This window comes from Mobula birostris, chromosome 21 (genome assembly GCF_030028105.1).
Source record: "Mobula birostris isolate sMobBir1 chromosome 21, sMobBir1.hap1, whole genome shotgun sequence".
Classification (NCBI taxonomy): Eukaryota; Metazoa; Chordata; class Chondrichthyes; order Myliobatiformes; family Myliobatidae; genus Mobula; species Mobula birostris.
Window position 1 is genome coordinate 33,756,884 of NC_092390.1, and position 23,795 is coordinate 33,780,678.

Sequence of the window (23,795 nt, forward strand, 5' to 3'; positions counted from 1 at the left end):
GAGGGTGGTGGGTAAAAATGTGAGAAGCTTGAAGAGGTTAGATGGTAGAGATAAAGGACTGAAGAAGTAATCTGATAGTAGAGGACTTGGAATAAAGAAGGGAGTTGGGGAACCAGAGGGATGACTTTTAGTGATTTATGTATGACACAACACCTTGTTCCTTCTGATCTGTCACCATATAGAAGTCCACCAGTTTTCTATTTTGATTTTGAAAGGCAGGCCTATGCTAAATTTCTGAGGTCAGGCATGTTTGATGAATGAGAATTAGTGTGGGATGAGGTATAAAGACTTGAGTTTCCAGTGAGCTGAAGTTTATGGAAGGAAGGGGACGGGAAGCTAGGGGCCATTGGAAAATTTGAACCTGGAAGTGAAAACAGCCCGCAACTGGGTTTGAGGCTGGGCGACATTTGTAATGGGGTAGCAGATAGAATAGATCAACAGTGTTATTTAAATAGCCTTAAACTGTTAAATGTTCATGTTCTCATACAAGAATTGCAGCATGTAATTAAGAAATGCAAATTCTTTAATGCTTAAACAGTCTGGATTATTAGTCAGAGGAGGTCTTGTTTGATAGAGGTATACAAGATGAGAAGAGGCATAGATGGAGTGGACTACCAGGGTAGAAATGGCTAACATAAGGAAGCATAATTTTAAGGTGACTAGAGAAAAATATAGGAGGGGGGAGGATATCAGAGGTAAGTTCTTTACATAAAGAATGATGGGCACATGGAACAAGCTGCCAGTGATGGTGGTAGAGGCAGTTAAAGTAGGGGCATCTAAGAAACTCAGGCACGTGGATGATAGAAAAATGGAGGGTTATTCAGGAGGGAAGGGTTAAATTGATCTTAGAGTAGATTAAAAGGTCGGCACCACATCATTGACTGAAGGGCCTGTACTGTGGTATGTTTGATAACCACACTAAGCTTTGCTGAAACTACACTGAGATTCTACTTAGTGCTTTGAATTTGTTATCTGGAGAAAGACATGCTCGCCTTAGAAGCCCTGCAGTGAAGGTTTACTAGAATGAGATGGATTTGTCTTATGAAGAAAGATTGAACCAAATGGGCCTTTATGGGGTGTTGAAGAATGGGACAGAATGCATATTGGATTTGTAAGGAACTTGATACTGTAGATGTCTTGAAGAAGTTTAACCTGATGCCTTGCCTTGTGCCCTAAACTCCTGATGGAGTCGTCAGGGCGCCATCATGACAAGCTTTGCACCAGTCTATTCCATTTGTCACGGTTGCGTGCCAGGGCCTGGGTCACCGCAAATGTTTTCCCTGTCCATGTGAGAAGGTCTTCATGGGGGCCAGTGTGGTGCTGGATGGTCTTGCGAACCTGCTCGTTTGTGATGTGGTCCAAGTATGAGATGCCCAAGATGTTGCGATAGCATCTAATTTCCAATGCCTGTATCTTCCTCTGTAGCTCTGCTGTGAGGGTCCATGTCTCACATGCATACAGGAAGATGGAGAATACCAATGCATGCAGGAGTCTGATCTTGTACTTCATGGTGATGTTGCTGTCCCTCCACATTGTCTTGAGTTTGGATAGTGCAGTCATTGTCTGCGCCGTTCTTGCCAGGACTTCTGGTCTCGATCCTTCATCACTCATGGTTTCCCTCAGGTATTTGAACTGCTGCACTGTCTCAAGTTTCTGACCATGGTCTGAGATGTCTGTTGTGATGGCACCGATGGCATTTGCCATGAGCTTTGTTTTCTCGGCACTTATTTCCATTCCAAACTTTGTGGAGGCTCTGTCAAGATGGCTGACCAAGTTGGCCAGTTCGTTCTCTTTTCCTGCAAGTCCATCAATGTTGTCAGCAAATCTTAGGTTTGTGATGTTCCTCCCTCCGATGCTGACTGTGTCCACATGATCATAGACAATAGACAATAGGTGCAGGAGTAGGCCATTCGGCCCTTCGAGCCAGCACCGCCATTCACTGTGATCATGGCTGATCATCCACTATCAGTATCCAGTTCCTGCCTTATCCCCATAACCTTTGATTCCACTATCTTTAAGAACTCTATCCATCTCTTTTTTGAAAGCACCCAGAGACTTGGCCTCCACAGCTTCCTGGGGCAGAGCATTCCATATATCCACCACTCTCTGGGTGAAAAAGTTTTTCCTCAACTCCGTTCTAAATGGCCTACCCCTAATTCTTAAACTGTGGCCTCTGGTTCTGGACTCACCCATCAGTGGGAACATGCTTCCTGCCTGCAGCGTGTCCAATCCCTTAATAATCTTATATGTTTCAATAAGATCCCCTCTCAGCCTTCTAAATTCCAGAGTATACAAGCCCAGTCGCTCCAATGTTTTGACATGTGACAGTCCCGCCATCCTGGGAATTAACCTTGTGAAGCTACGCTACACTCCCTCAATAGCAAGAATGCCCTTCCTCAAATTTGGAGACCAAAACTGCACACAATACTCCAGGTGTGGTCTCACCAGGGCCCTGTACAGCTGCAGAAGGACCTCTTTGCTCTTATATTCAATTCCCCTTGTTATGAAGGCCAGCATGCCATTAGCTTTCTTCACTTCAGATGCCATTACATTTTCAAGGGCAACACTCATGATTTGTTCCAGGAAGACGTTGAAGAGAGTGGGGGAGAGGAGGCAGCCCTGACAGACTCCTACAGAGGCATGGAACCACTCCCCGATGGTGTCCTGAGTGAGCACTGCACTGGTTGCCTTGGCGTAAAGCTGATGGATTGTATGAATCAACTTCTGCCCCATGTTGAATTTCTTCATGGTGGCCCATAAGGCATCATGCCAGACTCTGTCAAACGCCTTCTTGAAGTCTATGAAGATGTGGTAGAACTCTCTCTGGTGCTGAAGGTGTTTCTCACAAAGGGTGCGGAGGTTGAAAATCTGCTCAATGGGGCTTCTGCCCTTAGGGAAGCCTGCTTGTTCCTCGGCAATGATGTCTTCTGCCTGATGGGGGATTATAAAACCTGTGGTCATAGTATAATGATAAGATGTCAACCATGTAGGCTGGATTGAGGAGGAATTTCTTCACTCAGAGAGTCACAGATCTTAGAAATTCCTCAATGCAGAGATCTGTTGAAGGTGAGTTATTAAGTCTATTGCAGGGTGAGGCAGATTCCTGGACCACAGAAGACTGAAGGGTAATGCCAAGACAGTTGAGTTCGATGCGTGGATCAACCATGACTATGGTGTTTGGTGGAGCAGGTCCAAGGGTTTCATTGATATACCATTACTTCTTTTCTTTTTAAATCTTTTTATTAATTTTCCAAAATTATAAGCAGAATAACAATATTGATACAGAGAGATTGGAATTATCTTATTGTTGATCATTTAAAAAAAACTTCAAATAATACAGGTGTAATAGACTTCCAAACTCTTAATATAGTTAATCATAGAGAAAAATGAAAAAAATAATGCAAAGAAACCCCCCCAAAAAACAAAAAAAAACTAAATACTAAACCCAAAAAGAACAAAAATTCCATCCCCCTCCCACAAAAACCCAGAAAAAAGCCAGAAAGTAGCCAATGTTAAATCTACTGCTAAATCTAACCCCGTCTTTCCAGAAGGCAACCCAAAAGAAATATGTTTATTGTAAAAAGCACCACCCATGGTCAAAAAAGTAAAAAAAACCAGTTACTATAAATGTAAGGAAAAGATTACAACAATTACAAACACAAAATAGTTACTTCTTACTCGTATTTCAAAAAAAAAAGACCAAACACCAGTTCATATTATTAGTTTTTCGTATATAAATGATCGGAAATGACACAAGAAGAAGAAAAATTTCTGGGAAGGAGAAGGAAGCAATCCACCATCTTAAGATGTAATACTTCTCCAATAAAGTTTCAAAAAAAAAAGGAAAATCAAACATTAAAACTGTTACTAAATTGCTCTCAAAAGGAAAAATATTAAAATTGAAATATACAAAATCACTAACAAAAAAGAGTACTTTCATTTAAAAATGTGAAAAATACCTACACTACAGAATCAAGGCAAGAACCCTCAAAATATAAAAATCTAAATCTGTAAGCTAGGTATTAGCTTTCTTTTCAAAAAAAAAAGAAAACGAAATACAGATTAAAAAAAAAAAGAAAAACAGTGCGTTAATTAGTCCTCAGCAGAGGAAGACAAATGGTCAAGAAAACTTTGAGCTTCGCCCGGAGTTTTAAACAAACGACGAGAATTATCCGCCATAACAACTCTCAAACTGGCTGGGAACAGCAACGCTAATTTATAGCCCTTATGATAAAGTTCTGACATCTGTGGTTTAAAAGTCATCCATTCTTTCAATACTTACTGGCTGAAATCTTCAACGATACAAAATTTAAAACTTTGAAATTGGATCATGTCTTTCTGTCGAGCAGCTCGTATCACTTGTTCCTTAACATGAACATAATGAAACCGAACAATGACTGGCCTTGGTTTAAATTGTTTAGACAGTTCAGAGCGTAAAGTACGATGTGTGCAGTCTAGCAATGGGGTTTGTCCAAAATTTCTGGACCAAACACATCCATTAACAATTTGGAAAAGTATTTAGTAGGATCTCCCGTCTCAACATCTTCAGGAAGTCCGATTAATCGCAGATTCTGTCGTCGATAATCTTTGCTTTATAATGCTTCAACTGCTGAGTTGTTGAAGTTAGCTTTTTTCAAGAGATTCAATTTTTCGATCCCTTTTGCGACCAGCTTCATCTGGTTCCAAGAATCTAATTTGTTGTTGATCAACTTCGCGTTTTAATGATTTAACGTCATCTTGAATCATCTTCAAAACTTCTTCAAACACAGCAAATCTTTGGTTAAGTGTATTCTCTATAGGAGTTTCATCATTATTTCAACAGTTAATGGAGTCTCTTTCGATGCTTTAGGATCGCCATCTTCTTTCCATTCCCTCCGGATCCCTTTCCGTTTTTAACTTCTCGTGCTCTGGTCAGAATTTTTAGTAAATTAAAATTATAGTTCAAAGATATATTTAGAGTATAAACCCTTTAATATAGTATAGATAAAGTAAATACAGGTACAGGTATAGATAAAGGTTACAGGTAAGAGAGGTAAAGGGAATGGAGCAACGCCAAAGTGTAGCTCACTCCATGAGCGCCTCCTGGAAAAGCTCGATATACCACCACTTCTATTGTGATTATTCCTATGTTCTTATCAAATTAGAACATTTTAAGAAAGATTCCATTTTTGTGAAGGTTCAGAATTTGTAAATGTAGTGTTTCAAACATATTATTTTGCAACTAGTTATTTGTAAGACCATTAGAGTTTTGCTTTGGTATTTCTGACTTTCAGTGCATTTCTTTTATTTGCAAATTAGGTACTTATCTGAAGAAATCCTGCAACGGTACTTCTCCATCTGAATGCCATCCATGTGAAGAACAGGGATATACAGATTCTGATAACCATTTGTCTTCCTGTCTCCGATGTATCCAGTGCCAGGAAGGAAATGGTAAGTAAACTTGAGCAAAGGTGTCCAATCAGATTGCTTCTAAACAGAATGACTGTAAAATAGAATTGGGAGAATCCTACTCCACCATAGGTTCCTGAGCCCTTTTGGCCAGTGCCAACTCTTTGAAAGGGTCTTCAATTCTTGGGATGTGGCTGCCAGCATTCATTATCCTGCCCTAGCTTACCCAACGGTTGATAAAACTGCGCTGTTGCCTTTCCAGAGTCCTATGCCAATCTGAACTCTTCTTACATTTTACACACACACACACAATGCTGGAATAACTCAGCAGATCTGGCACACATAAAATGATGGAATATACAGTAAGGGCAATCTTTTTCCAGTTAAGTACCTAACAAGTGACGTGTAGACACAAGGGATTCTGCAGATGCTGGAAACCTTCCAGCATTTTGTTCAAGGTTTCCAGCATCTGCAGAATCTTTTGTGTCCACATTTTGCTTGTTAGGTGCTTAATTGAACAAAGGTTGCATTTGCTGTATATTCAGGGCTTACCCTGTTATAATTTAACCAAAAAACACTTACATAGCTAAGGTTTTTCTTCAGGTTTCTGTCCACACCTCTTTTGACTATTACTGCTGCCTTTGCTTCCACCACATGTTCTGTTAGTACATCTGAGATCCTAACAACTTTCCCTTCCTCTTTTAAACTTCTTCTGTAATTATGTGATCTGTATCCTCTTTGCTAGACCTCCTACAGTGGGAGCAGATTCTCCTGTTTCCTCTATCTGAAACTCCAGGGCCTGGTGACAACAGGAACAGCTCGTAACAGAAGCACCACTTGACTGTAGCAGGAAGACAAAGCATGCAAATGGTGAAGTTGGGCCAGGTGTGCACACCTGCATGAGATGGAGATGTGCTGGAGATCGTGCAGATGTGCGTGCTTGCTTTGGTGTATAGGATGTGCAGCTACTGTTTGAGATGGGAGCCAGACGCAAATGTGTGCAGTGTAAGTGGTGCAGTGGTAGATTTCTGTGTGTAAATGCATGCAGTTCAAAGGGGACTGAGGTAGAGATGGCTGTTGCATGGAGCATGAGAGCTGACAGCTTCTGTACCTTTGTACAGCTGTACAGATATGCCCACCCAGAGGGGGCTCTGTGAGCTGCTGGCTCTGTAGCTGTACAAATGTGTCCAGTCTGAAGATGGACTGTGAGATATGGGCAGTTTGAAGATATTTGAATCTATGTTTGTTCCTTGTGTGGGAAAACAGAGATTGGTGCTCGTCTGATTTGTATTGCTTTATCATTACTCAATCTGTGGAACCATGAGCAGCAACGGAACATTATACAAGGCTTTTGTAAAAATTTTGGTGAGTATTTATGTTTGTAATTCAGCACTCATTCCTGTGTGTGTGTGTGTGTGTGTGTATTGCTGCGTTATTTGATTAGGCGAGGCTGTCTTAAGAGATTTCAGTTCATTACTAATCGCTGGTGACTCAATGACCTGCTTTTATCACTCACACAAAGAATACAGTTACATTCCATTTACATCAAAAGAAATGTAATTGTAAGTGCGAGATATTTATAGAATTCACTTTTGAGATTAAATCACTTTGCATGGCATCTTTGATTTTTTTTTTAAAAAACAGAAGAGATTCATTAGCGGCATAAGATGGCTGTTAATGTTGAAACTGAAAGATGTGACAAAGGATGTATCGTGCCTTTGTACCTGATATTTTTACCAGCATTGAATTAGCTATTACTGTAACTTGCATCAATTGAATTGGATTTTAGGGCTTGGTGGAAAATTATCAGATAGTTCTTTGAAAGAGCTAACGTGGCTACAGTTTTAGACTAGTTCAGAAGCTCACTTGGCCACCAGCTTACTCTAAGATTATAGCAATGGAACTTCAAAGTTCAAAGTAACCTTATGTATATGTCACGATATACTATCCTGAGATTCACTTTCTTGCAGGCATTCACAGTGGAACAAAGAAATATCACAGAATCAATGAAAAATTTCACACAATGAATAACAATCAATGTGCAAAAGAAGACAGACTGTGCAAATCCAAAAATAAATAAATAATACCGAGATCGTGAATCGCAGAGTCCTTGAAAGTGAGCTGATAGGTTGTGGAGTCAGTTCAGTGTTGAGTGAAGTTATTCACGTTGGTTCAGGAGCACGATGGGTAATAAAGAGTACTAACTGTTCCTGAACCTGGTGGTGTGGGACCTAAGGCTCCTGTATCTCCTTCCTGATGGCAGCACGAGAAGAGAGCCAGGTCTGGGTGGTGGGGGTCCTTTTTAATGGATACTGCTTTCCTGCGACAGTGCTCTGGGTAGACGTGCTCAGTGGTGGGAAGGGCTGTTTCTGTAACAGGCTGAACTATATCCACTGCTTTATGTAGACTTTTCTGTTCTTAGGAATTGTTGTTTTCATACCAGGCCATGATGCAGCCAGCCAGGTTGCATCATGAAGTTCCGTCCATTAAGTTTGTCATGGTTTTAGGTGACATGCCAGATCTGCACAAACTTCTAAGAAAGTACAGGTGTTGCCATGACTTCTTTATAATGGCACTTACTTGTTGGTTCCAGGGCAGGACCTCTGAACCGATGACACCAGGGAATTTAAAGTTACTGACCTTTTCCACCTCCAGTCCATGGATAAAGATTGGCTCATGGACTTCTAGTTTCTTCCTCCTGTAGTGAATAATCAGCTCTTTGGTTTTGCTGACATTGAGTGAGAGGTTGTTGTTGTGCAACATTGAACCAGATTTTCAGTCTCCCTCCCACGTGCCCAATTGTCACCACATTTGATTCGGCCAACAACAGTGTCACCAACGTAGTATTGGAACTGTGCTTAGCCTCACAGTCATAAGTAGAGCAGAGGGTAAGGTCACTGCCTTGTGGTGCACCTATGCTGATGGCGATTGTGAAGGAAATGTTGTTGCCAATCTAAACTGACTGAGGTCTACCAGTGAGAAAAATCAAGAACCCAGTTGCACTAGGAGTCATCGGGGCCTAGGTCTTGGAGCTTATTCATTAGTTTCAAGGGGATGATAGTATTGAATGCTGAGCTGTAGCTAATAAAGAGCATCTTGATGTATGCATTTTCACTGTCCAGTTATTCCAAGGCTGAAGAGCCAGTAGAATGGTACCTGCTGCTGACCTATTGTGACGTTAGACAAATTGGAGTGGATCCAAATCACTGCAGCCAGGGGTTGATAAATTTCACGACCAATCTGTCAAAGCACTTGATCACAGTGGATGCAGGTACTACTGGACGATAGTCGTCGAGGCAGATTGCCACTGTCTTCTTGGACACTGGTACAATTGAATCCTACTTGAAGCAGGCGGGTACCTTAGACTACTGAACTGAGGGTTTAAAGATGTCAGTAAACACTCAAGCCAGTTAATTATCATATGTACCTGGCTGACTATTGAACTTGCGGTGACGGAAAGCTGATGCATTGTGGAAGGGCTTCTTAGGGCTCTGGGCCAGCGTCAACAGGGAATGTAAAGGTGTGTCAGTTTAACCAAATTCAAAATTCCTTACCGAAATCTGCAGTTAATGCATATAATTCAAGACCTTGTTATGAGCAGAAAGCAAAGTGGAGGAAAATCTTTTTAAAAAATACCCAGTAATATTTAGAGTTTGACAACAGCAGATTTGATGTTAGTAAATTTAAATTATAGGTGTTGTTTGTGAAAATGTTAAATATTTAAGCTGAATAACAAGTCCGAATCTTTCCTTATATTCTTATTTCACCATAGTTTCTTATAACTGATCAGGTGTATTCTGGCTCTCAAAGCATCTACATCAATCCTATTTTTCCACCTACCTTTCTGCACCGTGTTTTCACCGGGCTGTCAAATCCCACCCACCGCGCTTCTCCTGTCAGCAGGGAACATGTCATTACTTCTCTAAATTTCTGGTTCAGTGCTGTTCAGTCATTTTTTTTAATTGCCTTTGATTGGGCTTAATGTTAAAATGTGATATGATTGTGGATTTTTAAAAATAAAACAGAAAATGCTGCAAACACTCAACATCTGTGAAAAGGAAAACATCACCTATAAAGAATCTTCAACTTGAAATGTTAACTCATCTTCTATTGCTGCAAATACTGCCTAACTTGCAAAGTGTTTTCTTGCATTTCTCAGTTTCCTTAGGATTTCACTTATTTTCTTTCTTTTTTTGCTGTACTGCTTTAAAAAGTTATCTTTATCCCTACAAAGAACTACCCTAATCATCCATGTGGTCAATGATATTTTCTCTGTCATACTCCAATATTTAATCCAACTTTCTTGTGCAAGGTAGTCATGTAGAGAATTAGCCATATCGTTTCTGCATCTATCCATGCTCTTTGACTATTTCAAAACTATGATCTCCTTTACCTTCGCAGGCCAAGAAGTAGAAATCGAATGTAGGGCAACCAGTAACACAAAGTGTCGTTGCATGAAGAACCACTTCTGTAAGACTCCTGAAAAATGCGACAGGTGTTTTCCTTGCAAAGAGTAAGTAAAATGCACTAAGATAATGCTTTGTATGTTTAGCTACCAAGCACTGCTTGGCTTCACAATGGCACCTTACCTCTTGAGTCAAAAGATTGCAAAATTAAGTATTTTTCCAGGGCTGAAGCAGGATGAAGTTGAAAAGAGTATGGACTGATGATTCAGAGTTGGGGGTGGGGGAAGAATGATGTGCTGTTGGTGACGGAATCTTTCAAATGAACTATTAAACCAAGGTTTCTTGAGCATTCTTGTGAGCCTTTATTTCCTGTCTGGCATTGTCAGTGCACAGCCCACTGAATCAAGACTAAATGCTGGAACCTTGGCTAACAAGAGCACAAGAATACAAAAAAATAGAAACAGGATATGTCCTTTGGCTTAGCTAAGCCTGCCTCACCATTCAATATGATCATGACTGATTTAAGCAGGCTTCAACTCCTGTTCTGTGCCATTTCTCCCAAAACCTGTAATTCAAAGTTCGAAGTATGCAGACATCCTACCCTGCAAAAACTCATTTCAGGGAGGTAGCACCCCCACCCCCACCCCCCCCACAACTCCGTATCCCTCCCCCCACCCCCTGGGTCAACCTTCTCTGTCAGACTTTGGTTTTCTGCTGAAAAGAACTGTGAAATACTTGAGCAGCCTTCCCTGCACTTAGCCTCCCTAATATGTTGTGGTCCCTAAAAGCATAAGGTGCATCCTTATTATATTGTCTTATGCAGAAAATGTGACATTAAAATATGTACTTGTATTATAATGGAGTCATTTTTTTAATTCTATTACAACTTTAAGTAAGATTACAGGGAGTTTGGCCTCATCACATAGGACATCAATAGAGTAGCTCCTTAGCAGCTGGCCAGCTAGTTTAAATAATGTTAGCTATGCTATTGAATGAATGGCACCTGTTAAACTCACCTCAACATGTCTTTTCCAGTCATTTAACCCACCATGGACAATAGAAAAGTCACTGTTGCAAACAGTGCAGCGAGCAACACTGTCATTATTTTTGAACCCTATTAGGCGGGGGTGCACTTTAGTGTAGTCTGGGGTGATGTACATTTTACATTTCGTTTTTTTGGAACACTCTGCCATGGTGCTGCAGGACACTCAACTGAACTGATGGATGAGGAAAGAGAGAGAGAGGTCGACTGTTAAGCCTGCCCACAGAGAAAACAGATAGGTCAACTTAGCACAAAGAGAGACCAATCAGGATAGTCCCCCTCTCCCCCTCAAATCGATTTCCAGGATATTGTATATAATTTGCGGGTGTCAGGGAGCCGCTATCAATATGCAGGAGACTCCTGGAACTTCTGGGAGAGGTACAATGTCTGAGTATGTATACTCTACACAACCTTTAGATTTTTCTCCTTAAAGGCAGCCACAAAACAAAGAAACCCGCTAGAACTCACTAAAAAAAATGGTCAAACACCTAATGTGCAGAAAAGAATCCAAATCATGCAAACAATAAAAGTCAGCAAGTAATATTCAGACCCAAAATTCATAAAAATAAGTCCACAGCCACAAAGCCTGTCATCACTGCAGCTGACCCAGGAGCCTGTTAGTTGCAGGCCAACAACCTTAATTCAACACAGAGACCCATAAGCCTAGCGGAGCAGTGAACTGAACTCCGGCCAGTCCTTCACCTCTGGCCCCGATGCCCTGACCTTTTCAGTCTGGCCTGGCACTTAAATCAGCCAATCAGAGGGCCGTTCCTCGCTCTCGCGCCTGGGCCCTGCTGTTTGATACGCAGTCAAGCCCAGGACTCTTGACCTTGATTTGGCCTATACCCGACCTTTCTGATTTGGCTTGCGGCTTAAATCAGTCAAACCTTGGCTGAAAGTTTCTCACTCGCGGGCTCGCACCCCGCCACCTCGACTCTGCCTCGTTTTAGTCATAGTCATACTTTATTGATCCCGGGGGAAATTGGTTTTCGTTACAGTTGCACCATAAATAATAAATAGTAATAGAACCATAAATAGTTAAATAGTAATATGTAAATTATGTCAGTAAATTATGAAATAAGTCCAGGACCAGCCTATCGGCTCAGGGTGTCTGACCCTCCAAGGGAGGAGTTGTAAAGTTTGATGGCCACAGGCAGGAATGACTTCCTATGACGCTCTGTGCTGCATCTCGGAGGAATGAGTTTTGAATTGCCTCCAAGTCTGCTCCAGCAGCCAAACATTGGCAAATACCTGGCTCGCAGGCCTGAGTCCTGCTGCCTGGATTTGACTCGTATACGTCACGCCGTAACTGTCCTGCACCTTCGAGACTTCAGTGCACACCGCAAGAATACCAGGTTGTACTGCCAGTTCAAAAGCTCAGCGCTGAAAGGGAAGTTACTGGCTGTTGATCATTTTTGAGAAAAAGGTGTGATTATTAAAGTAATTAATAGTTGTTTTTGCTGATAGCAAGTCATCACTGTGCTTCAGCAGCACCTTAAACTGGAAGTTTTTCCTTAATCTTTCAAATATGTGTCTATCTCCACCTTTAATATAAATAACATAGAAGCACAAAAAACCTACAGCACAATACAGGCCCTTCAGCCCACAAAGTTGTGCTGAACATGTCCTTACCTTAGAAATTACCTGGGGATACCCATAGCCCTCTTTTTCTCTAAGCTCCATGTACCTACCCAAAAGTCTCTTAAAAGACCCTTTCGTATCCGCCTCCACCACCGTTACCAGCAGCCCATTCCAAGCACTCATAACTCTCTGCGTTTTTAAAAAAAACTTACCCCTGACATCTCCTCTGTACCTACTCTTCAACACCTTAAACTTGTGTCCTCTTGCGGCAAGCATTTCAGCTCTGGGAAAAAGCCTCTGACTATCCACAAGATCAGTGCCTCTCATCATCTTATACACCTGTATCAGGTCACCTCTCATCCTCCGTCGCTCCAAGAAGAAAAGGCCGAGTTCACTCAACCATAAGGCATGCTCCCCAATCCAGGCAACATCCTTGTAAATCTCCTCTGCACCCTGTCTATGGTTTCCACATCCTTCCTGTAAGTGAGGCGACCAGAACTCAGCACAGTACTCCAAGTGGGGTCTGACCAGGGTCCTATATAGCTGCAACATTACCTCTCGGCTCCTAAATTCAATTCCGTGATTGATGAAGGCCAATACACTGTACGCCGCCTTAACCACAGAGTCAACCTGCGCAGCTGCTTTGAGCGTCCTATGGACTCGGACCCCAAGATCCCTCTGATCCTCTACTCTGCCAAGAGCCTTATCACTAATACTATATTCTGCCATCATATTTGACCTACCAAAATGAACCACTTCACACTTATCTGGGTCGAACTCCATCTGCCACTTCTCAGCCCAGTTCTACATCCTATCAGTGTTCTGCTGTAACCTCTGACAGCCCTCCACACTATCCACAACACCTCCAACCTTTGCGTCATCAGCAAACTTACTAACCCATCCCTCCACTTCCTCATCCAGGTCACTTATAAAAGCCACGAAGAGTAAGGGTCCCAGAACAGATCCCTGAGGCACATCACTGGTCATTAACCTCCACGCAGAATATGACCTGTCTACAACCACTCTTTGCCTTCTGTGGGCAAGCCGGTTCTGGATCCACAAAGCAATGTCCCCTTGGATCCCATGCCTCTTTACTTTCTCAATAAGCCTTTCATGGGGTACCTTGTCAAATACCTAGCTGAAATCCATATACACTACATCTACTGATCTCCCTTCATCAATGTGTTTAGTCACAACCTCAAAAGATTCAATCAGGCTCATAAGGCACGACCTGCCCTTGACAAAGCCATGCTGACTATTCCTAATCATATTGTACCTCTCCAAATGTTCATAAATCCTGCCTCTCAGGATCTTCTCCATCAGCTTACCAACCACTGAAGTAAGATTCACTGGTCTATAATTTCCTGGGCTATCTCTACTCCCTCTCTTGAATAGAGGAACAACATCCGCAACCCTCCAATCCTCCGGAACCTCTCCTGCTCTCATTGATGATGCAAAGATCATCACCGGAGGCTCAGCAATTTCCTTCCTCGCCTCCCACAGTAGCCTGGGGTATATCTCCTCTGGTCTCAGCGACTTATCCAACTTGATGCTTTCCAAAAGCATAAGCACATCCTCTTTCTTAATATCTACATGCTCAAGCTTTTCAGTCCACTGCAAGTCATCACTACAATCACCAAGATTCTTTTCCACAGTGAATACCGAAGTAAAGTATTCATTAATTACCTCTGCTATTTCCTCCTGTTCTATACACACTTTCCCACTGTTACACTTGATAGGTCGTATTCTTTCACTTCTTATCCTCTTGCTCTTCACATACTTGTAGAATGCCTTGGGATTTTCCTTAATCCTGCCTGCCAAGGCCTTCTCATGGCCACTTCTGGCTCTCCTAATTTCCTCCTTAAGCTCCTTCCTGCCCTCCACAATTCTCAGTGATAGAGAAATTCAAAAGTTCACAACCCTGTGAGAGAGAATATTTTAACAGTTATTCTTTCTTTCCAATTTGATTGTTTATGACCATTGCTAAGTGTCTACTCAACAACATCAGTATCCCATTAATACTCTTTTCCTATTATTGGATACAGACTATCATTTTGATTAGTTTGCTTTTTGAATGATTAATTTTAAATGCATTGGAAAATGATTCTGCATTCTCATTACATTTAATGAAACTATAGCCCAATCCCTTACTCTTTGGCAAGATGTCCGATTGCATTTCGCTGGCAGGGCATAAACCTGAAAATATAGCTTCATTTGCCATCAAGCTTGGAAGGCTGCAAGTTGCTTTACCTGGGAGTGTTAGGTGCAGTTTTATGCTAACTGTAGTTTAACAGATGAAATCCGAAGATAACTGCAGATGAAGGAAAAATGAAATAAAAGCAAAATGTTAGAAATATTCAGCAGGTTGTGCATTATTTTGTGGATAGAAAGAGATCCTTCAACAGAATCAAGAACCTATGGAACTCCACTTTAGATTTACCCGATGACTTGGCTTCCACAGCTGTCTGTGGGAGTTCATTGCTATGGACGTCCATGGAGGCCAAGTCATTGGGTATGTCTAAAGTGGAGGTGGATAGGCTCTTGAAAGGTTATGGGGAGAAGGCAGGATAACAGGGTTGAAAAGGATAATAAATCAGTCACAATGGAATAGTGAAGTAGACTCAATGGGCTGAAGAGCCTAATTCTGTTCCTATGTCTTTTGGTCTCTGACCTGAATTATGAACTTTTTTTTCTCTTTCCACGGATGCTGCATGGCCTGCTGTGTGTTTCCTGCATTTTCTGTTTTTGTTGTATTTTAATAAAGCTTGGTGCAAAATTTCCAGTTTTCTGGTCGGGGGTTTAAGGAGTAGTGGAAAGGCATATTCCTGAATTGGGGGTCCTGTGGCGTCGAGAAGGTGGGACATTGCTTTGGTTCAACCTGTACTAGCTCTGACCAAGGAGGCTTCAAAGTGTTGTCGTGTTTGTTGTCATCAGCTGGCTGCCCCCAATTGGAAAATTATGAACACAACAGCAGTGTTTAGTGGTGTCAACTTGTGCCAATAGATTTGCTTCTGCTCTGTGGTTATCTGAAATTGGGGTGCAAGTACTAAATCTCAAATGTGCAGAGTTATTAGTGAGTCATGTAGCATTGTTAAAGAAAAATAAAAGCTGTTCATCCTTTAGGCACAGCTCTTCTATCAGAAGTAATAGACTGAAGATTTAGTTTTTGATTACTAAAATCGGTTATTTCCCTAAGCACTTTATTTCTTTCCCAAGGTGCGACAATAACACTGAAGAGATTGTACGGATTTGTACAAGAACCAATGACACAGTCTGCAAAGCAAAAGGTATGTTTCTCTTTTTCTGTCCATTATCTGTAGTGTTAACTATACCACTCAAAACTACTGCAAACAGGTTGACAAATTACTCAGGTGGTGTTACTATAGGACAATTTTCTGCAGAGAGAATTAAGCAATGGTTAAACATGCTGGTTAATATGTTGCTAAAATATTATAATCAGAGTCAGGTTTATTATCACTGGCATGTGACGTGAAATTTGTTAACTTAGCAACAGCAGTTCAATGCAATACGTAATCTAGCTGAGAAAAAAAATAATAAACAAACAAGTAAATCAATTATGTATATTGAATAGATTAAAAATATCGTGCAAAAACAGAAATACTGTATATTTTTAAAAAAAGTGAGGTAGTGTCCAAAGATTCAATGTCCAGTTAGGAATCGGATAACAGGGGAAGGAGCTGTTCCTGAATCGCTGAGTGTGTGCCTTCAGGCTTCTGTACCTCCTACCTGATGGTAACAGTGAGAAAAGGGCATGCCCTGGGTGCTGGAGGTCCTTAATAATGGACGCTACCATTCTGAGACACCGCTCCCTGAAGATGTCCTGGGTACTTTGTAGTCTAGTGCCCAAGATGAAGCTGACTAGATTTACAACCTTCTGCAGCTTCTTTCGGTCCTGTACAGTAGCCCCTCCATACCAGACAGTGATGAAGCCTGTCAGAATGCTCTCCATGGTACAACTATAGAAGTTTTTGAGTGTATTTGTTGACATACCAAATCTCTTCAAACTCCTAATAAAGTATAGCTGCTGTCTTGCCTTCTTCATATTTTCATCAATACATTGGGACCAGGTTAGATCCTCAGAGATCTTGACACCCAGGGACTTGGAGCTGCTCACTCTCTCCACTTCTGACCCCTCTATGAGGATTGGTATGTGTTCCTTTGTCTTACCCTTCCTGAAGTCCACAATCAGCTCTTTCGCCCTACTGACGTTGAGTGCCAGGTTGTTGCTGTGGCACCACTCCAGTAGTTGACATATCTCACTCCTGCGTGCCCTCTCGTCGCCACATGAGATTCTACCAACAATGGTTGTGTTGTCAGCAAATTTATAGATGATATTTGAGCCACATAGTCATGTGTATATAGAGGGTAGAGCAGTAGGCTAAGCACACACCCCTGAGGTGCACCAGTGTTGATCGTCAGCGAGGAGGATATCTTTTCACCAATCCGCACAAATTGTCATCCAGTTAGGAAGTTAAGGATCCAATTGCGGAGGGAGGAACAGAGGCCCAGGTTCTGCAACTTCTCAATCAGGATTGTGGGAATGATGGGATTAAATGCTGAGCTATAGTTGATGAACTGCATCCTGACACGGGTGTTTGTGTTGTCCAGGTGGTCTAAAGCTGTGTAGAGAGCCATTGAGATTGCATCTGCCGTTGACCTATTGTGACGATAGGCTCCAATAATAGCTTTCTTGGCAAACATTTTTCATGAGGACAAATATAGATTTAAAATAATTGCCGAACAGTCATAATTTTTTTAATATGCTGTTTTCTCCTATCTTTTAAAAAAGATGATTTCCTGATCAACATATTTGAAGAGTGACTGACATTTTCTCTTTTACTTATTCTTCATTCTCCTCCTGCTTGGTTTACTCTATCAATCACATGAGTTCAGACAGTGGCTGTTGGTGGGATATTAAATTGCATAACTGGTCCCATTGTCTGTTTCACCCCAAATCCCTGTCCATGCATCTCCTCTAGTGAGCAGTGGTTACTGATCAGAACTGGACCCCCTTTCCAGTTTTTTTTTGCTTCTCCTCTCAGACTTTGTTGTTAAAGGTTTGATGCAGTCCCTGTTTGTGTGAAAAGCGAGATTGGCTGTCAGTACAGATGAGCCCTGGAATCTGAGATCCCTTTCATTTTAACCATGTCACCCAAACAAGTTTCCAATAACTGTTGATATGTTTTTTTTAATATCCTAATCAGTCTGCTTTTTCCCCCTTTGCTCAGGAGATCAAATAAAACTGGGAGGGTATTGAGGAATGAGGCATCCAAACTGTACGAGTCTGGTCAGATGGAATGCGTTGCTCTTTTGCTCTTCTGTTTCGTACATTTCTAGTCTGTAATATTCCAGCCTATCTTTGGCCAGAATGCTGATTCAACAACTTCAGGCAGGTCTAAGTTTGCTGCATTGTACTGAGTGAAATTTGTGGGAGTAACAAATTTTGTGTAGAATATGATAACTACAAGAAAATTAAAAATCGCAGATATGGGTAATCTGAATCAATGAACATGCTTTGGGCCGATTGCAGACAAGAAAAAGCCTGTTGATGCTGGAAATCCAAGCAGCACACATAAAATGCTGGAGGAACTCAGCAGGCCAGGAGGCATCTATGGAAAAGAGTACAGTCGACATTTCAGGCTGAGACGGTTCAGGACTGGTGAAGGGTCTCAGCCCAACGTTACTCTTTAATGCCCGTTTTGAAAGGGAGAATATAACTACAACTGTGAAGATCCCTGCTGCACCTGATGACCCTGTGATCTCTGACTCAGAGGCCTTTAAAGAGGGTGAACCCTCGCAAGGCGGGAGGTCCTGACGAAGTACCTGGTAAGGCTCTGAAAACCTGTGTCAACCAACTAGTGGGGGTGTTCAAGGACATTTTCAACCTCTCACTGCTATGGGTGCAAGTTCCCACTTGCTTCAAAAAGGCAACAATTATACCAGTGCCTAAGAAGAATGTGAACTGCCTTAATGACTATCGCCCGGTAGCACTCACATCTACTGTGATGAAATGCTTTGAGAGGTTGGTCATGACTAGACTGAACTCCTGCCTCAGCAAGGACCTGGACCCATTGCAATTTGCCTATTGCCTCAATAGGTCAATGGCAAATGCAACCTCAGTGGCTTTTCACATGGCTTTAGACTATCTGGACAACACAGGCACCTATGTCAGGATGCTATTCATCGACCATAGCTCAGCGTTTAACACCATCATTCCCACAATCCTGATTGAGAAGTTATAGAACCTGGGCCTCTGTACCTCCCTCAGCAATTGGATTCTTGACCTCCTAACCGGAAGACCACAATCTGTGTGGATTGGTGATAAGATATCCTCACCACTCTGTTTAAAAAAAACTTATGAGATATGCTAACTAGTGGAGTGGTGTCACAGCAACAACTTGGCACTCAACGTCAGTAAGACGAAAGAGCTGATTGTGGACTTCAGGAAGAGTAAGACGAAGGAATACAACCAATCCTCATAGAGGGATCAGAAGTGGAGAGAGTGAGCAGCTTCAAGTTCCTGGGTGTCAAGATCTCTGAGGACCTAACCTGGTCCCAACATATCGATGCAGTTATAAAGAAGGCAAGACAATGACTATACTTCATTGAAGAGATTTGGTATGTCAACAAATACACTCAAAAACTTCCATAGTTGTATCATGGTAGCATTCTGACAGGCTGCATCACTCTCTGGTATAGGGAGGCTACCGCAAAGGACCACAAGAAGCTGCAGAGGGTTGTAAATTTAGCCTGCTCCATCTTGGGTACAAGCCTACAAAGTACCCAAGATGTTTTCCAGGAGCAGTGTCTCAGAAAGGTAGCGTACAATATTAAGGACCTCCAGCACCCAGGGCATGCCCTTTTCTCATTGTTACCATCAGGTGGAAAGCCTGAAGCCACACACTCAGTCAGGACCAGCATTTTCCCCTCTGCAATCTGATTCCTAAATGGACATTGAAACCTTGAACACTACTTCATTCTTTTAATATATATTATTTCTGTTTTTTGAATGATTTTTAATCTATTCTATATATGTATACTCTAATTGATTTACTTATTTTTTTTCTATATTATGTATTGCATTGAACTGCTGCTAAGTTAACAAAAATTTCATGACACGTGCCGGTGATAATAAAGCTGATTCTGATTTGAGATCATCACGATGGTGTCTGTAATTATCATGGATGTTATATCTTATTTTCTTTTGCTTGTAGGAAAAGAACAAAATTACCTATGGCTTATTGTTTTGGTACCAATACTAGCACTGGTACCTCTACTATACTGGAAAAGGAAAGCCCTCCCATGTAAGTCCAAGTACATCCAGGCTGTTCTGCCCTTGTAAGGAACGACAATCAGACTTATCCTGCCTAATATTGGTTTAAATACCGAACATTAAGCAAAGTTGGACAAAGTTTGGTGAAGGGTGCATATTAGATGTTGTTTACATGGAATTTAAAAGGTGTGTGACTGGTTAGCAACATTATATCCTATGCGGTTAAGGGGTCAAGAACAAGAAAATGGATTAAAAGCAGACATTAGAGAACAGTCATAAATGCTTGATTTCCAGGTTAGAGTGTGACAGATGGTGGTGATCTCTGAGGGCCAGTATTGTGATTGAAAAGATTAGGAAAAGTCATGGAATCGCCAGTCCATACTGAGAGCTGCTGTATTTTGTGCCTTTGTTTAGGATCATGGCTTACAAGCCATCATGAAACAAATGTAAAAGACAGATCAATCTTTGTGGGCAGCTGAATTTGAGAAAGGTGCTTCCTGGTCTGTCCTGATTAATGAGGTCAAAGGTTTCAGTGAGATCAGAACCTCACTGTGTTTGGTGCTGCTCGCTGTGTTTCTGTTCTGTAAACCGCATCATCTGCATTCCAGCAATATGATCCTAAAGCTTAGCCATTGAGCTTTGGAATGCAGGTGGCACTTGTTTTTGAACAGGTTCTGAAGCTGTGCTCCAAGTTACTGTAGACTTGTTCATCTTAAGACGGATGTGGAAACTTTAGAGAGGGTGCAGAGGAGTTGTGCCCGAATGCTGCCTGGATTAGAGAGCACGTCTTGAGCAATCTAGGGCTTTGCTCACTGGAGCGAAGGACGACGAGAGGTATCTTGACAGAGGTGTACAAAATGATAAGAGACTGTAGATTGAATGGATAGTCAGAGCTGTTTTCCCAGGGCAGAAATGGTTAATATGAGGAGGCATAATTTGGAGGAAAGGACAGGGGAGATGTCAGAGTTAAGTTTTTTTTTAACAGAGTGGTGAGTGTGTGGAACAACCTTCCAGATAGATTAGAGGTGTTTACGAAACTCGTAGATAGTCACATGGATAATAGAAAAATGGAGGGTTATGTAGAAGAGAAGGGTTAGATTGATTTTAGGTTAGGTTAAAAGGTCGGCACTATATTGTGGGCCGAAGGGCCTGTACTGTGCTTTAATGTTCTATGTTTGCGGATGTATAGGAGAAAATAGGCTGCACCCTCAATGTCCATGAGAAAGGTCTTCTCCAGCAGCTCCTGCTGTGCAACACTGTGCTAGCAATAAAAACCCACACACTGTACAACCGCTGCAAGTGACAAGCCTTGCTTTGAGAGGCGTCTCTTGTCAAAGGCAGCCAATCTTGATGGAATTCAGCGCAATTCCAACATGGCTGCACTGCCTTTGGCGTCTGAGAACCTAGGTCTGTAATTAGATATATTCATGGTGTACCGGCCAGTAGTGATCATTGTTCTCCTTTACGCTTCTGACACTAGTATGATGATACCAATGCTCCCCACAAAATCCCTGAACTCTACTAGCACGATAAGCAACCCAACACCAGAGTCCTTTCTTAAACCAACACCCCTGGTACCAAAGCACTAGTTACATTCAGTTGGCTCCTTTGGGCAGTACGTCATTCACATACCCGACACTAGATTCGCCAAACGCTCTTTTGTGAGCTCTGCCACAAGACAAGATTATCGGGTGGAGGGTGGAAAAGATTTGATATTCTCTTAAGCCTCCTTGCAGAAGTGCAGTATCTCTGCGTACTTGTGGGGATCCCTGCCTGTTGGTGGTTCAAAGTGGAGAAGTAGCGTTCAGGTTGGTACGGAAAACCTTGTTTCAGGAGCACGTAGAAACCCTATGAGACCACATGAAAGATCCCACAACTTGATTCGAGAAAAACAGGAGCATTTTCCTCAGTGTTCTGTACTTAATATTCAGCCAGTGTTATCTATACATCATCTGGTCATTAACTCAGTATAAGTGAGTCCCTATATTGTGCAGGAAAGGACATAGAAATCTACAGCATATTATCAGCCCACAATGTTGTACCAACCATGTAACCTACTCTAGAAACTGCCTAGAATTTCCCTACTGCATAGCCCTCTAGCCCACAAAGATGCTGTTTGTTATCTTAAAGGTAATGCTTCAAAAGTTCTTCATTGAAGCCAAGTAAATTTTGATAAGTTGATGTTGTGAAAGGTATAGAAATGGCAATTTTTTGACATTCAATAAGTCAAATACAACACTCTTACATATGAGATTTTGTATTAATTGAAAATGCACATAAATGTACTGTGACAAGATAGACCATTTTAGTTGCTACTCTACCAGCACTGTAAGAATAACTAAAAATAGTTTGTTTGCCTTGTTAATATCTTTAATGAGACAGAAGATTGTTTTGGCTGTAGGAACAGTGGTCAGCCATTGAGTTGTAATTGAAACCTGACTGGCCTGTCATACAATTGCAAAAATGACTGCAGTATTGTTCAGTTTAATTGCCTGTTGTATTGTTCATTTCACTGCTACTTATTCTGAAATGCAGGGTTATGTAATGTTAACTGGTAAGCAGAGTGTGTTCCTGCCAATGTCTTGAGAAATACTCAACTAACAGTAAATGGATTTTTATAAATTTGAGCATCAATTGAAATATTTGGGAATCCGTAACTAAAATATGTTTCCATTTATTTGATTTCAGGTAATAAAAAGAAAAGTTTTGATACTAAGGTAAATATTACCCCCAAAGAAATTGAAGAAAATTTATGTAATGTAAAATTTAACTAGAAAAATCCCTATTGTACGTAAATTGGATTTTGAATTTCTAATTCACTTTGTGAAACTTTTCAATGCTACAATATTCTAAAAATTAAGTGATTTGTAAAATTTAAAAATGGGGAAGGAAGAAGTGTCAGCAATTTAAACATGTGCTATGGACGTAGTTTATTTGACAATTATTATGATCAAGACCTCCTCCTTCCTGTGCTGGATGGCCTGTTTCATGCCATCTGTTACAGAATAATGTAGCCTTGTAAATATTTTGTGAGGAGAGCTCAGTATTTATAGCTTTTAGACTTTTTTAGTATGGTAGTTCTTTCAGGATGGTTATATCACTCTCACTTATTTTTGCAAGAGTAGATACTCGAGTTTCCAAAACATGTGCTGCATACTGCACATCGTGAAACCACATACTATGAACCACACACTAGGTAATACAGACATAAGCAGAGTCTGTGGGTTCAGGTCACACCCTAGCGACCTTAAATGCAAATTCTAGTCCAGGGATTCCCAATCATTTTTATACCGTGGACCAATACCATTAAGCAAGATGTCTACGGACCCCAGGTTGGGAACCCTTGTTCTGCACAAAATTTTCATTGCAGTACTTTTCATCTACTCCCGATATATTTGAAGTGCCCTGGTTCATATATTTACTGTTATGCTGTATGCATTTCATTTTGGCAATTCTGTAAGAGCAGCTTGTTTGGGTTATTGTTGAAGGGTAAGAGATGAGGAGAAATGTGTGCCATCCAATTAGGATGGTTGAATTAAGGGGAGGTTTCTCTGGTGAGGGACCCTAACTTTGACCGAGGGCCCAGTGCGTGAGTGACAGAGAAGTTCAAGATGAGCCCGAACTTGTGCACATTTGACTCTTTAATTAGAATGGGCACTTTTCTTTTCGTTATTCTTTACTAACTCTTTAGTTAAGTTTCATAAATATAATTCCTTTAATCGTATGTAGTGTATTGTCTGTTATTCCGTGGCACTAGTTTGTAACAGCCCCAAGGATGACACAGCGTCCACACAAACAGGGATTTGGGGGGGGGGATTGAGTAGTCTCAATCTCTCGAGTTTGGCAGAGCTTGAGTGTGTCGTCCCTAGACTTATGCAGCCAAGGAAACCAAGGTGTTTCATATTTCTGAAATATTTTGTCTCCCTTCTTTCACAGGAATGTGTGGCATTCATAGGTAATTATTTATTTATTCAGATTTACTTACCAGAAAGTTGGGTGTGTAAATATAATTGTTGTCAACAGTCATATTCTATCATTATATATGGAATATATTTATTGTATCCCCAACCTTTCCCCAGACTGC

The 23,795-nt window shown here is 41.3% G+C and overlaps 1 protein-coding gene across 4 annotated transcripts in view; it reads left to right on the plus strand.

The window, feature by feature from the left end:
• LOC140185712 (tumor necrosis factor receptor superfamily member 6-like) overlaps positions 1-23,795 on the plus strand; it is a 56,924-nt gene that overhangs the window by 25,473 nt on the left and 7,656 nt on the right. For all 4 annotated transcript variants that reach the window (XM_072239267.1, XM_072239265.1, XM_072239264.1 and 1 more), the window contains exons 3-8: positions 5,299-5,430; positions 9,790-9,901; positions 15,634-15,704; positions 19,653-19,742; positions 22,400-22,428; positions 23,648-23,666. In XM_072239267.1, coding sequence (XP_072095368.1) covers positions 5,299-5,430; positions 9,790-9,901; positions 15,634-15,704; positions 19,653-19,742; positions 22,400-22,428; positions 23,648-23,666 — 453 coding nt within the window. The remainder of the gene's footprint in view (positions 1-5,298; positions 5,431-9,789; positions 9,902-15,633; positions 15,705-19,652; positions 19,743-22,399; positions 22,429-23,647; positions 23,667-23,795) is intronic.